The following is a 14,236-nucleotide window of genomic DNA, read 5'->3' on the forward strand; positions in this document are numbered from 1 at the left end:
TTAAGATGCCAACTAATTGATTAACATCAAATATGAACATGATTCTATCATATTATTTAAAAATAAAAAATCTAATACTGATTTAATTATTAAATAATAATATGAAAAATAATATATCTAATATATAATATAAATTTATAAATAATCATAAATTTTTATATTATCTTAGATCTAAAAATAGATTAGTAAATTTTTTCTACAATAAGGTATTCAAAATAACCAAAATATCTATAGTTTCTTAAATAGTTATAAGAGAGGTTTAATCTTGATAAAATAAGTAAATCAATTTGAACACCTTTTGGCAATGACTTCAAGTTTGAAATCATAATTAATTATTTTACTCACAAGGTCCAATTAATTTTTTTATAATATAATTAATATTTACAAAAAAATTAATTGTTTCAATATCGCTTGGATAATTGTGTATTATTAAATAGATTAAAATAAATGTCAGACAAAAATATTATTGCAAAAAATACTAGTTAATACATGGTGTATAAAAACATACAAAGGAATAAATAGTAATTATTCTTCTTATTTTCTACTTCTACAAAAATAATATTTTATTATTTTTAAGAATGTCTTTTAACTTTATCAATTTCTAAAAATATAAAAATAGCTTATTATACAAATTAAGTAAATTTTAGATAAGTTAAAAATCTTAATCAACCATAACTTTGCATTAAATAATATTTGAGGAATCTATACTCTAATTTTAAAATATAAAGACACTATGGATGTTTCTTATTGAGTTTTGATATGAAATAGATCCAACAAGCTATTATTAAGTATCTTGGACATTACTATCAGATGAACAAAATTTCTCTTGTTAAAGCTTGTCTATTCTCTATTAATTCTAATCCTTAAAAACTAAAATTCACTTAAAAACGATCAAATTGTTTTAATGGAAATAGAATAATTATATATGTATAATTATATATATATATGTGTGTGTGTGAATCTTTTTATTTTAATGACTATAATATATATATATATATATATATATATATATATATCATTTTATAATTTAAATTATAATTTCTTTTTAAATAATATTTTTATCTAAAAAAATGTATGATTAATCTTTAAATCATATAATAATCTTTTAAAAAGGTGCTATAATTTAATTTTATAAATTAATAATTAGAAAAAAAAAAAAAAAAAAAAAAAAACATCTAGATAGATGTCTTGAGTTTTACTATTATATCAATTTTATTTTTTTTAAATCCTCTCAGAAAACACAATCAAAAAAATATACACACATCTGAAATCCTATTCTTTAAAAAAAAGAAAGTATTATAATTTAAAAATATATATATATATATATATATATATATATATATACATTGTTGTCTATAATGTAACTTTATTAATTTTTATATATTAATATAAAATTATTTATTTTAGAATTTTATTCATATTCAATCTTATATATTATTCTAACACACTTGAATTTTCAAATATTATATAAAATAATTTTTTTATATAATTAAAGATAATAGATAAATAAAGTGCAAATAATAGCAAAAAAAACTAATTAGTATATCTTTAAATTTATTGTGGAAATTTCAAAAAAAAATATATACTAGTTGAAAAGTGAATACTGGATTCTTTTAATTTATTAAAAATGTAAATAAATTATAACTAAAAATATTTTATAATAAATAAAATTTTATTTATTATAGAATTTGATCAAATGATGAAACATGTTAAACTATGAAATAGAACTAATATTTTTAAGTTCAGAATATGTTTTTTTTTTTTTTTTTTTTTTTTTTTTTTTAAATAATCCAAATGAGAGTTCTATCAGCATGATAAAGAAGATAAGTATTGTTCAAGTGAGGATAGAAACAAAGATAATGTTGAATCAACTATAAAATTGATTAAGGTTTAAGAAAATTAAATATTTTTTAAACTATGTTAGTTTTAAATTTTATAAATTAAGAAATAGAAATATTCAAAAAAATGACATAAAATTTTTAAAAAACTAAAATATTAGAAAATTATATTTCATAATAAATAAAAAAAATATTTATGAAAAAAACGAGTTTTATTAACTTGTGCCTACACTTTATTTTTTTGACTAAGTAGATATGAGAAAAGATAAAACAAAAAAAAAAACAAACAAACAAAAACAAAACAAAAAAAAAAAAAAAAAAAAAAAAAAAAAATTATAAAATTATAAAAACAAAAAAAATCAAAAAACCAAAATCTATTTCAAAATATAAACCTTTGTTTTGTTTTAACACTGGTTATACAGTTTTCAAAAAAACACCCTTTCAATTTAAGGATTTTCTAATGCTTAATAATCTAACACATGAAAAAGTCTCAAGCTAAGAAAATTAAATTGATGAAAAATGATTGTACAAATTTCTTCTCAAGAAATTAAATATCAAATTTAATTTTCAAAATAATACCATTTAGTGTAATAATTTAAATTTTTATTAATTTAATTTTATATTTTATAAATTAAATATATTTTAGTTAAAATAATTTCACATATTTAATTAATATTCAGATGATTTTAGCTAAATAATTATTTTTTATTTTTTATTTTTTATATGTATTTATATTATATATATATATTTATGCATATCTTTATTTTTATTTTTTGAATTTTTAAATAGATAACAGTAAAATTAATCAAAGCAACTACTTAAATTTTAAAACACAATTGGATTTAGAGTTTGGGATTTGATAAAAATAAAAATAATTTTAAAAACTACTTAAATAGAGTAAAAATTATATACATTTAATACTAGTTAAGATAAATAGTGTCAATGTGTAATAGTGGTCTTTATTAAATTGTTCCAATTAGATGGTATAGTATAAATAAGGTGCCTAAAGAAGTTCAGTGAGAAAAAGAATGAAAGTGCTTTCACTTTCCACTATGCCACTAATTTTGTGACCTCTTTCCTATCAAATAGCTGTATCCTATGCCCTACTTTTTTTAATTTAATAAATCATATCTTGTTTAAAAATTAACTTTAAGAAATAATGATACCTTCAAATTGCATCAATTCTCTTGTCAATAGCTAATAATTTATCTTCCAAATTTGGATGATCTTGATTATTAAGGCAATGAAACACTCTTTATTTTAACTTCTTTAAAAGATACTATGCATGTTAAAGTAATCTATCCTTTATAAATTTGATAATTCTTGACTTACATAGAAGCTAAATTTAAGAGTTTTTTCTCACAAAATTTTGCCTCAAATTCTCATTTTTTAAGATAAAGTTTTAGAGATATTATTGGGATTTTCTAATTTTGAACTACCTAATGAGAAGAGTAGACCACAAAGAAAAAAAGAGATATAGAGAAGAAAGAAGAGTTATGAGAAAAAAAAATCCATGAAAATGAGAGGGTTGAAAATGATGTGAGAACTAAACCTTGGACTTTGGATGGTGCTTTTGCAGATCCTCCATCTAAGATCTATTGTTTTATACACCTATTCTTGACATAACCTCAAATAGATATTGTTGTTTCTTTGACACTTCAAAATCAAGAATTTTTTGCTCACAAATAATCTAATTTATATAAATTTAATATCAATTTATATTTTTCATTCTAATAACTAAACATCAAGGATTTCTTCTTTAAAAGTACACAATTTTGTTTATGAATGCAATAGATTAATTTTTACTAAAATTTAGTAATAATTGGCTAATGAGTAATTTAATTTTTTTTAAAACTTCATTTAAAATCCAAAATTATTAAGAAATTTTATAAAGATAATAAACTTTGGTCTATTCTCTTCCTAAGTTGAGTATGAATCTTAGATCCTTGGCATAATTATTGGTGTAAAGAATTGATGTTTCCGAATCTTCTAAAATATATATATTTTATTTTTAATTGACTACAATCAATTTTCTTTTATTCTATAAAGAATTAAGTAATTCAACTAACATATTATTAATATGTTATTAATGCTATAAGAATTTTAGCTTGCCACGATTATTAGATTTTTAATATTATCAAAATAATATTAGACAAAATAAATCTTCCAAACATCTAAAGTCACCCCAAACAACTTTAGATTCCTCGTCATTGTGGTACAAGGGCCAAGTGAATGCAGAAGCACAAAACGTGAACCACTCCAAGTGTTGCGCAATGTTGAGGTTGAAGGTAATGAGGATGAGTTACGATCAAGTTGGAGATATACAGCACCCATTTGGGTGAGAAGGGGGAGATAGAGAGAGGTGCACATGATATAGAACAATTGATGTTGGTGCACGAAATGTACATCGGACAGTTGGAAATAGGAGTGATTGAGGGAATAATAGGCGTTATGCATTCATCCACTGTACGTGGAGTTTCCATCCATTAGGAGCAGGATGGATATCCGGAAGGCTGTGTCGCGATAGTAGATGTGGAGGGGGGCTACGTAAAAATGAAAGAAAGAAAGGGAGGAAGGTGAAGGAGGCAGGGAAAGACGGCAGGGCGCTGAGGCCAGAGCAAGGTCGTCGCTCACTCGCTGGGGAGAAGAAGAAAGAGCACAGGCGAACGGGTAACAACCAGGGCACGGGGGAACCTACCTGCGAGAAGAGAGGAGTCTCGCCGGAATACTAACATTAATATTATTAATAATATATTATTATTAGTTTTATTCCGCCTCCTCTTCCTCCTCATTCCTTTCAACAGCATTATTTTCAGCAGCAGCAGCGGCGGCAGAAGGGGAGAGAAAAAGAGCTGTGGCACTCCATTTCTACACACCACTATTGCGACCCCCTCCCCCTCTCCTCGTCCCTGCCTGATCCCTCGTCTCTGTCGACGTCGTCGGCTCCCTCTCTTCCCCCTCCTCCTTCACTAACATCTCCTCCTCGTGCATCATTCCTGGATAATACTGCTCATCTTAGTATAGCACCGTCCTCGCTGCTTAGGTTACATTCTCCTTCCGCTTGTTCCCCTCGATCCACTTGCTCTTCCAAAGTTCCTCCTGCTACTCCGGTCCCCTCAGCTCCTGCCCCCGCAAGCACCGACATCCCTGCTTTGGTTGTGTTTACCGCTGTTGCTTCGTAGTAGTGGCCGTCACCACCGCCGCGGTCATGGCGCCCTCTCAACCCCCGTCCGGTTTGTGCCCCTCCCACTGCACCTTACAACCCCGCTTTTCCAGGATCTCATTTGTCTCTATCCAAATGCTTCCGGATCCACTTACACTGACGCCTGTCCTTTTACGTGTGGTTTTTTCACAGGTTCGCTGAGATTAGTGCTGTCATGAGGTATATCTATACATGTTTTTGTTGCTGCCCGTCCTCTGGATCTCTGCTTTCACCCAGTAGCATTCAATTTGTGTTTTAGGGTTGACGGTTTCAATTGAGGAATTGGATACTTGTGCTTGAATGAACCCTCAGGTCGACGCCATGTTTTTTTGACTTCTAAGGAGGGCTGTCGCAGTTCGTAACTGGGTGCTGTAGACGCCACTTCGGTGGGACCTGCTTGTACTGGTGAGCTGCTATATCTCCCGGCAGTTTTATTTCCATCGCAACTGCCTGATTATTCCGAGTTAAAAACTCTTTAATTGATAGGATGCGAGGTGAAAGTAGAGGATTCACGAACGCTGCTTCAGTTCGGATCATGGTTTTGAAAAATAGCCATTTCCCAAGCGGCTATCAAATGTGTCTTTCACCTACATTTTAGTTCTCGTCCCGACAGGCCGTATTTTAAATCACGTTTAAATGTATTCTACCTGAATCAAGTCGGACAAAGGATATTCTTCTTCAAGAAAGCATGGATTTCTTATCTGTTTATAGGAAATTTGATTTTTTGGTGCATTATGACTAGAGTTGAGCATATGCCCGGATTATTCCTTAATTGCTGTCGACTATCTATCGATTGCAGCAGCTGATAATCTGTAGCGTGTACAGCTGTATTTCTGTTCGTAATGACCTCTTTGTGGATAGAGTAATCCGCGCAGAGTCCCAAGTTCCGGGACTCAGTTGGATCTGTGAAGTATTTCAAGTGCATGGGACTCACTAACTTGCGACGATCGCTGCAGGCCCAGTTTTAGAGCGTTGATTCATCACCGAAATCAAGTCGTGGCTAGATTTATACTATCGTTTTGATTGAAATTTATGGTATGTAAATATTCTCGACCAGTCATATGCCATCCCCACTCCCTGTTTGTCTTGCTAGATGTGTTTCTTACATGCATGCGTTCAAGTTTTACATCCGTGACATTGGAAACCCTTCTCGTATGTTCACACGATTAGCAATTACCATGTAAGTGTTAAGGATTTATTCTACTACAGTCTAGGTCTACATTTGCAATACTAATTGTGGAAGATTTGCTTGTAGTATTTGAAAGCAACAAAGCTGCATCTGTGAACTCTATTTTTATATCTGAGGTTCTTAAATTTAAACGATTATAGTATTCATGAGGAACGGGAACAGCTTCGAGAGTGCCGACATTGTGAATTACCAAGTTGTGACAAAATTTTGCAGTTGTTTTTGCAGCATCTTGGCAAAATGAATAGCAGGGTGAGAGAGGATGAGAAACATGAGATGATTATTAGGAAGTTGCTGAAGAACACCGAAAATAAACGATGCATCAATTGCAACAGCCTGGTCAGTTTCGCCGGCCCTTCGGTCAAAATTTGCATTCAATTGCATAGCAAGTAGGTCTCGTTGTATTTAGTAATGCCTTTTTAGTGAATTTTGAGAATCTTACTAGTTCACCAATCAAATCTGCAGTATAATTTTTCCCATGCTCTTGTGGAGATATTAAGTGTCCTGAGCCCTCTGTTATCTGCCATTTGTTCATTTGTAATTTATTGTTGTCCAATGTTGGATTCTAGACTATTTTTTACTTCATTTCATGAAATTTCTTTGTAGTCGTATGATCACTATGGTACAATTTATATCGTTCTGTTGATCTTTTGACAGGGTCCCCAATATGTATGTACGAATTTCTCTATTTTCGTATGCACGTACTGCAGCGGAGCACAGTGAGTGCCATTGGCTTTTTTGGTGTCTGTCTTCAGCATATTAGTATTTGGGAAGATCCCCGAAGGTCTTATTGTAGTTCTGTTGTAGCCCATGACATGAACACCATTGGGCTGATCTATTATATCCTTCGCCTGTGAATGTCCAGTAGGTTTTGGTGCAAGCCTCTCCATTTCTAATTATGCGCCCATATTGGCACCTAAGTCGGGCATATTGTCAGCAATTTTTAGAGTTGTAACCCAAAATTGATAAGAATAACTGCAGAGTTCTAGTACTGCCACATAGTTGCTGAGTTGTACTTTTTGACGATTCGTTAAATTAAGTTTTGGATATTATTTACTAAATGTATGTTCCTTTATCAAATCGGTTTTTGTAGTCGCGAGTTCTCTCACCGAATCAAGTCGATTTCTATGGCGAAATTCACTCCTGCAGAAGTTGCTAATCTACAATCTGGAGGCAATGGGGTACATAGCTCTGCACATCTGGGCGAGGAATTTGTGTTCAATTTGCTTCAGTTGTTGTAGGCAGCCGCTGTGCTCTCTTCTGGTTGATGATTAAAAACTTGGGCTTTTACTGTCTAGTGAGTATGTGTGAGAAGGAAGTTGCGACAGCTGCCCGTGCATTTCAGTAGCCTTAATACATTTAAACTCATTCAAATATCTTTTTTGCAGCGAGCTCGAGAGATTTATTTCAAGGAGTTGGATCTTGTGCGTAACCCACTTCCTGATAGTAGGTAGGTCTTCGACATCAATGAACATTCTTGCCCGGTGCATCATCATGCATTTAACACTTGCGATGGGCTAAATCATTTTGTCTGGAATGCAGTGATCCTATAAAACTACGTAATTTCATCAACCATGTTTATGTTGAAAGACGATTTACTGGAGAGAGACCAACACCTACGAAAAATCAAGAAGTAAGTGTTGTTACTGCATAATGACTTTTGGGTGTAATGCTATGAGAATTAAACTGTGAAAGAGAATTCTGTGATTTTGTCCTTGTGGGGCCGAATATATCGGCAATCTCGATTGCTTGACATTGTGGTTCATCGGTCTCATCGGAGAGTCATCAAGAATTTATTTTGAAGTCTTCATTCATCAATTTTGTGTAATTTGCACACCAGATAACAATGATGTCGTGGTCGATTGCACTTTTCAATGTGTTTACTAAAGTTTATTTCCTATGACGTATGATCATGCCACCAGATACGTGACATTATCTGCGTATCGTTTGATTTTACTTCTCCATCTAATCCTTTGGGTGATGATGGTATATGCTCATTTGGAAATTTCTATTTTCTTAATTCCTTTCTCAATGACTTTGTCATGTCCTCATCTTTTGTTTATATTTTGTTGTTTACGCTGTTCAGGGTGGTCGAGATGATTTTGAATCTCGGCGTCCTGACGTGCGAAAACCTGGTTTTCAGAGTCCTTCAAGAGTAGATCAAAGTCATGACAGACGCAATAGTGACCGGGCGCGCAAGTCTGATGTCGGGGGGTACTTGAATGAAAAACGCAGTCCTAATAGATTTGAACCAGATAGGCCGCCTCGTAAGAGCTACGATGACCGTGAAGGGCGGCGTGATGAGAAAGTAATTTCTGAAGCCAGCCGTGAAAGAGCAAAGCCCCCTGTTCGGCCCTTCACTTTCCGAAACTCTGAAGACGATGGTCCGCCTATTCGATCTGTGAAGGAAATCCTTGGAGATGATGTCCCATCTTTGCGTGTTGATGTGAATGGCCGTTCACTTCCGGGAACGATACCTCCCCCGGTGAGAATATGAGACGATGTTATTTACTATCCCATGTCATTGTTTGACTTTTTTCCTTCATGCGTATTATCGTTTGAAGCTCATCAGTTGCAGATTTTAAAATGTTAACTACAATGTCACATCGTAATAATCACCAGCTTCGTCTCCTTTATTTCTTTTGTTTATTGATTCTTTAGCATCGTCATCATAAGTTCATTTTTGTGTAATTAAGTACATTGAGATTTTAGTACCTGATCATCTGTACTTGACTAAAACTGAACTAGTAGTATCATGAAAGGAATTTATAGAGCGTGATTGTTCGCCTATGTTACCTGGAAATGGATCGTGCACATGCCTCACACCTCCCACTTTTTTCTTGTAGGTTGGATTGGCAAATCATGCACGATCACAGAGCCTCAATCATTTGGCTAATGGAGAATCGGCAGCTTCAGCTCCTGTTGTCAAGCGAACCAGTTCTGAGAGTATGATTAGTTTGATAGATTTTGGTGCAGACCCGGAGCCTGTTACGACATCTGCCCCCGTGACAGATCCTTTTGCCCCCGCCCCTGTCTCCGCGAAAATCCCTGTGTCAGATCCTTTTGCACCCGCTCCTGTCTCCGCTAATACCCCTGTTGTAGATCTATTTGGGTCTGATCCTTTTGCAGTCGCTACGGCTGCTAAGCCGGTAGCTGATCCGTTTGCACCTGCCGCAGTTTTGAAGCAGTCTCCAGATCCTTTTGGGTTCGGAAGTCAAGGTGCTGGTGCTGAATCTGCGACATCCAGCTGGGCTACTTTTGGTTCGACTGGTAACCCGGCCCCTCCAGAGGGGTATCCCGGTGGATTTTTAGCAAACGCCTCAACCAACAACCCAACAACTCAGTTTTCTGGTGGAAACCTTTGGGATTCTAGTACCACTTTAGGTGGGAGTGGATGGTCAGCATTTGACTTACACACGGGATCAGTCCCTGCATTGGTTCAAACCACAGCTCCTGCTCCAAGTTCAGTACCATCAAGCCAGGTTAGATGTATTCTCTAGCTCTTAAGAATTATGTTGGAGGAGTCTGGCTGCGCCAGATTTGTCTCTCCTGGCTTTATGTCGTGTTTCTTCTTAACTATCTTGAATCCATTATGCTTTCATGTGATAAGCTTTGTCGAGTTTACTACTGTTTTAAGATGTTAGTTGTACTATGTTCCTCCCGTGTCAGTCTGTAATCTTCATGTCATTACTAACAATGAACTTGGTTGAAACCAGCAATTAAACATTTTCTCAACTGTTGGAGGTCTGACCACTGTCAATCAGACGGGGATGCAAATGAGTTATCCTCAACAACCAAGTCTTGTCGACAAGCTGGAATCAAAATCTTCTCCTTCCGGAAGGATACGTCGTGAATTACCTCAGGTAGAAAAAATGTTATTGATGTTATATTCCCTCTTGAAGATCCGGATGAGGTTGAAGATAATTTCAGAGGTTACGCAGATAAGCCATAAGTTGTTCTGATAGTGGTTTCTGAATTGCTGGAGATAACTGACGCCAAATTTACATTGCTGGAAATCGTTTGTAGGACTTTTTTGCGCAACCCAATGTGTTCATTGATGCTCGCCAGGACGTTGCTTTTTCAATGGGAGTTGGACATGTTGGGGCACCTCAATTTCCTCAAGTAATTTCAGAAATGCTGCTGCACCATTCTGCTGTTTTGGTTTTGTTGCATCTTTTGGCATGCTTTGTCTGATTATACTATTTTTTCTCATTTTCTTGAACCCCTGCCTACACTTGAAACAGCTGATGCTTAGGCAATCTTCCTATGCAGAGAGGACAACAGGCAGTTGCTCAGCCATCTAGGACTCGAAATCCATTTGACGATGATGATATTCCACCTGCGCCGGTGAGCGTTGCCTTCTCCCTCTGGTTCTTCTGCTGGTATCGTGTGCTCGTTCCTTCAGTAGGAAACCTACAGGAAATTGAAAATGTAAGTGCTGATCATGTTCATAAGTTGGTGAATGACGTTGAATTGTGTCCCGTGCAGTTTAATATGGGCTCTATGCAAGCAGCACTGCCTCAAATTGGAGATTCTCTGTCCGGTGCAGCTTCTCAATGGGGACAGTCTATCCCCCAATTCCAACCGATCTCAACGCCAGGTGACGACTCACTGTACCAAGTAATGTATGAATGATTATGGTGGTTTGAAGGTGTTTTGGAGGTGTTTTGTATGATAACGAGTTTTGCTGACACTGGGTTTTACTTTTGCATAATTAGTAATAGTTTTTGAGTGCATCACCAAAGGATCTTTGGTCAGTTCAGAGTCTTGTTGACGTGCGTGAAAGACATTTATGGTTCTCATACTCTGCATGTTTATTACAGGTGGTGCCTTTGGATATGGGATGCAATCAACTTCTAACATGCACCAGTAAGGGATCTTGTACCCATTTTTCTGTGCAATGAATGTCTACTATGCTTGCAATCTGAGTAGGCGGTTCTGTTCGATTTTGATAGTCTATTCCCTACTGGTATCTTTGTTTATTTCTAAAATTACAGTCTTAGCAATAATTATGGCGGCTTCAGTGGAAGAGATTATCAATGTTAAAACATCAGAATACCAAACACGAATATTCTAGGTGCACTGTGATTTATTCCTGCCGGAATTTGTTATTTCAATCTTGGATGCAGGCAAATCGGGCAACCTAGTGGCTTTGTCCAAAATCAAGGATTCAACCAAGGTGCTATGTATGGAGGTTCTTCATATCATACGCAGACCGCTGGAAGCAACCCTTTTGGTTAATACCAGGAAGTCTTTTTGGCTCAACTGCTTTACAGAGGTCGAGAGTTTAGCGACTGCCAACACTTGGGTGACCTGTCTGTGGTCACTGTTTGAACACCACTTTGATGTGGATTCTCTTTAAGGTTTTAAGTGTCATGAATTGCATCTTGGAGATATATTTCTCATGGATTACAGCCAAGGTCGTATCTCTCGACGGAGCTTTCGATCACAATTTCAGATCTCTGGATGTTCAAAGTTCAAGAACGTCCTGAAATAATATCTCCATGTGGGTAGCATGCAACATTCAGGATGTCGATTTATATATTTCTGTCTAGTGCACGCAATGTAGTGAAGCCACGTTTTACTAGAGCTGCCAGCACTGTTGTCTGCCATACTAGGTTTTTGGAGGACATACATGTGAAGGGGCATGAACTTTCACTGTCTAGTGTATGGTATGCATCAAACTAGTTTTCCATGTAAGTTTTCGACGAAGTGTGGGTAAGCAGTGTAATAATAAAATTGGGATTCAATAATGTGTCCTCTTTATGTAATGCGCCCTTCTGCTGATGGAAGGCAAGGAGTTCTCGGTAATTTTTCTTAAAGTCCATATTTTCGAAGGTAGAACTAAGTGAACCAGACACAGTTCATTTGTTCACTGAAAAGCTTTTTTCACACAACTTCGAAGGAAACGACTTTTCAATAAGACTCTTATAACTTATAAAAGCTTATAAGTCTTAAAACATTCTAAAATGATCAAATAAATCCTTTAATTTAATATTTTTCATTCTAAAAAATATTAAAATTAAGATGTATTTGTAGGATGAAAATATAAAAAATATACAGGACTATCAATAATAATAATGTGAATTCTATTTTTACTTGTTATACAATTTTAAGGTTTTAGTTTAAATTAAAATAATTCTAAGATTGTGATGTAGAAAAATAAAAGATTCAATTATTTTGGATTTTCATTTAACATGTTTCTATATGTAATACCTCCTGACTTGATTTATTAGATTAATATTAGATATTATTTTTTTTATTAGAATATAACAAAAAACTTCTTAATATCTAAGGCTATTATAACTTGATTTAATTATAATAATAATTTTAGAAACAATAAAACTATATTAAAATATATAAATTTATTTATTAATATGCATTGGTGTCAAAGTCATGAATTTCAAAGAACCAAAAGATCAATATACTCTTGTATCGCTTGAAAAGACTAGATAAATATTTAAAGATGGTATAATATTAAACTACAATGGCTATTGCCAAAGATAAGAACATTAGAGTCTCTTGAAACAAGACTAAGAATAAAAATGGCATTGACAAGAATAAAGAAGGCTTCATTCTTCTCTCCATATATACTATCTAATTAGGAGTTATGTGGCAATGTTCTATAGGACCTCCAACACATGTTTAACTTGTGAGATACATGTCTAACTAGCAAGACAAGTTTCCTATATATACATCACATGGTAATCTTGTACTACAAGTTACATGCAATATGTTGCTAACTCATTGGTCAAGTTTCTAATCTACCAATTAATTACAAATATGTCTAAAGTCAAATCCACTTCTATGAAACTTCTAAGAAGATTTTTTATAAGATATTATCGAATTTATCTACATTTAAGTTTCTACCTAATACTTCTTATCTAGGTAGGTATGTATGTTTGTGACAATTTTTAAAGCTCATGAGTTTTTTTAGGAATTTTGAAAATTTTCTTAATAGTTCTTTAGTATTATTTAAGAATTATTTTAAAATTATAAATATCTTATAATGATATATTTTATAATTTTTTTTAAAGTTTAGAATGGTAGATTTCATAATATTTGATTGATAAAATTTGAAATTTATGGTTGGTAGGATTTTGAATTTTTTATTTTTAAAATTCATAGAAAAATCAAGGTTGCCAAGAAAGGTGTCATTAAAAATCATTGTTTTTATTATAAAAATAAATAAAGCTTGAAATTAAATTCTTCTAGAATCAGATGATTGGTAAATTTCTACATTATATTTCACATTAAACAACATCAAACAATACAAAAGGATATTATATTAGCATAATATCCAGATTTAGAACTACCCTTGTAGGTTAAACTTTGTCTTAAAATAGTATATGAATCAAAATATTAGAAATATTTTTATTTGAAATTTGATATCTTATATAATTATGTTATTATCATATTAGAAAATAATAAATAGATTTATTTTTAAAAAAATTAAATATTCCATAATTTATCTAAATAATAGATACAAAAATCATAAAAGTAATGAAATTGATATGAACCAAAATTATTTCACTAAGTTCTAAAACAACATATATATACAATTACGATTCTATAAAAGCTAACATTAGAGCTAATTAAAGCATATCAAAGAATCTTTAAAATATTTTAAATGTATATTAAATAAAACAAATACTAATTTATAAGATATAGCAATTTCTAATTGTCTTTCCTTGGTAGAAGTTTATAGAATGCACTTGTTTTTCTTTGGAGACTCTATAGGAGTAACTTTAATTACAAAACAAGCAAGCATATTATACTACATATATTAATTTAAATGAAATATAAGGTACTTCATACAATGATCTCTACTTTAACTTGGCTTTTATCTATATATAGATAAATTAAGCATTAATGTAATATATATCATATATTAATGTATGCTTTTCTATTAAATATATTTTACATTCAACAAACTCAAATACAACTTAAACTTTTCAACCATTCTTGATTTTGTTAATATATTTATTATATCTACTTATATTTCTATAT

The 14,236-nt window shown here is 32.8% G+C and overlaps 1 protein-coding gene across 4 annotated transcripts; it reads left to right on the forward strand.

The window, feature by feature from the left end:
* The first annotated feature begins 4,661 nt into the window (after positions 1-4,661).
* Positions 4,662-11,979, forward strand: LOC112278730 (uncharacterized). 4 transcript variants are annotated; one of them, XM_024512412.3, is made up of 17 exons: positions 4,662-5,071; positions 5,194-5,220; positions 5,353-5,445; positions 5,997-6,075; positions 6,455-6,565; positions 6,884-6,945; positions 7,320-7,407; positions 7,615-7,676; positions 7,769-7,859; positions 8,313-8,711; positions 9,073-9,708; positions 9,943-10,089; positions 10,253-10,348; positions 10,499-10,573; positions 10,715-10,826; positions 11,050-11,095; positions 11,356-11,979. In XM_024512412.3, exons 4-17 carry the CDS (start codon positions 6,073-6,075, stop codon positions 11,465-11,467), a joined length of 2,040 nt encoding a protein of 679 aa, XP_024368180.1. In that variant the 5' UTR covers positions 4,662-5,071; positions 5,194-5,220; positions 5,353-5,445; positions 5,997-6,072; the 3' UTR covers positions 11,468-11,979. The 4 variants fall into 4 exon arrangements, with proteins under 4 accessions (XP_024368180.1, XP_024368179.1, XP_024368181.1 ...); XM_024512411.2 differs by having other exon boundaries at positions 4,704-5,071; positions 6,443-6,565; XM_024512413.2 differs by having other exon boundaries at positions 4,704-5,071; positions 6,443-6,565; positions 8,370-8,711.
* Positions 11,980-14,236: the final 2,257 nt, after the last annotated feature.

The sequence above is a fragment of the Physcomitrium patens genome, chromosome 2 (genome assembly GCF_059467195.1).
Source record: "Physcomitrium patens ecotype Gransden chromosome 2, ASM5946719v1, whole genome shotgun sequence".
Classification (NCBI taxonomy): Eukaryota; Viridiplantae; Streptophyta; class Bryopsida; order Funariales; family Funariaceae; genus Physcomitrium; species Physcomitrium patens.

Bases quoted from the DNA above. Each gene is read 5' to 3' on its own strand.
- LOC112278730 (XM_024512411.2), top strand. The intron at 7,677-7,768 runs GTAGGTCTTCGA...TCTGGAATGCAG, and splicing joins AACCCACTTCCTGATAGTAG to TGATCCTATAAAACTACGTA. The intron at 7,860-8,312 runs GTAAGTGTTGTT...TACGCTGTTCAG, and splicing joins CACCTACGAAAAATCAAGAA to GGTGGTCGAGATGATTTTGA.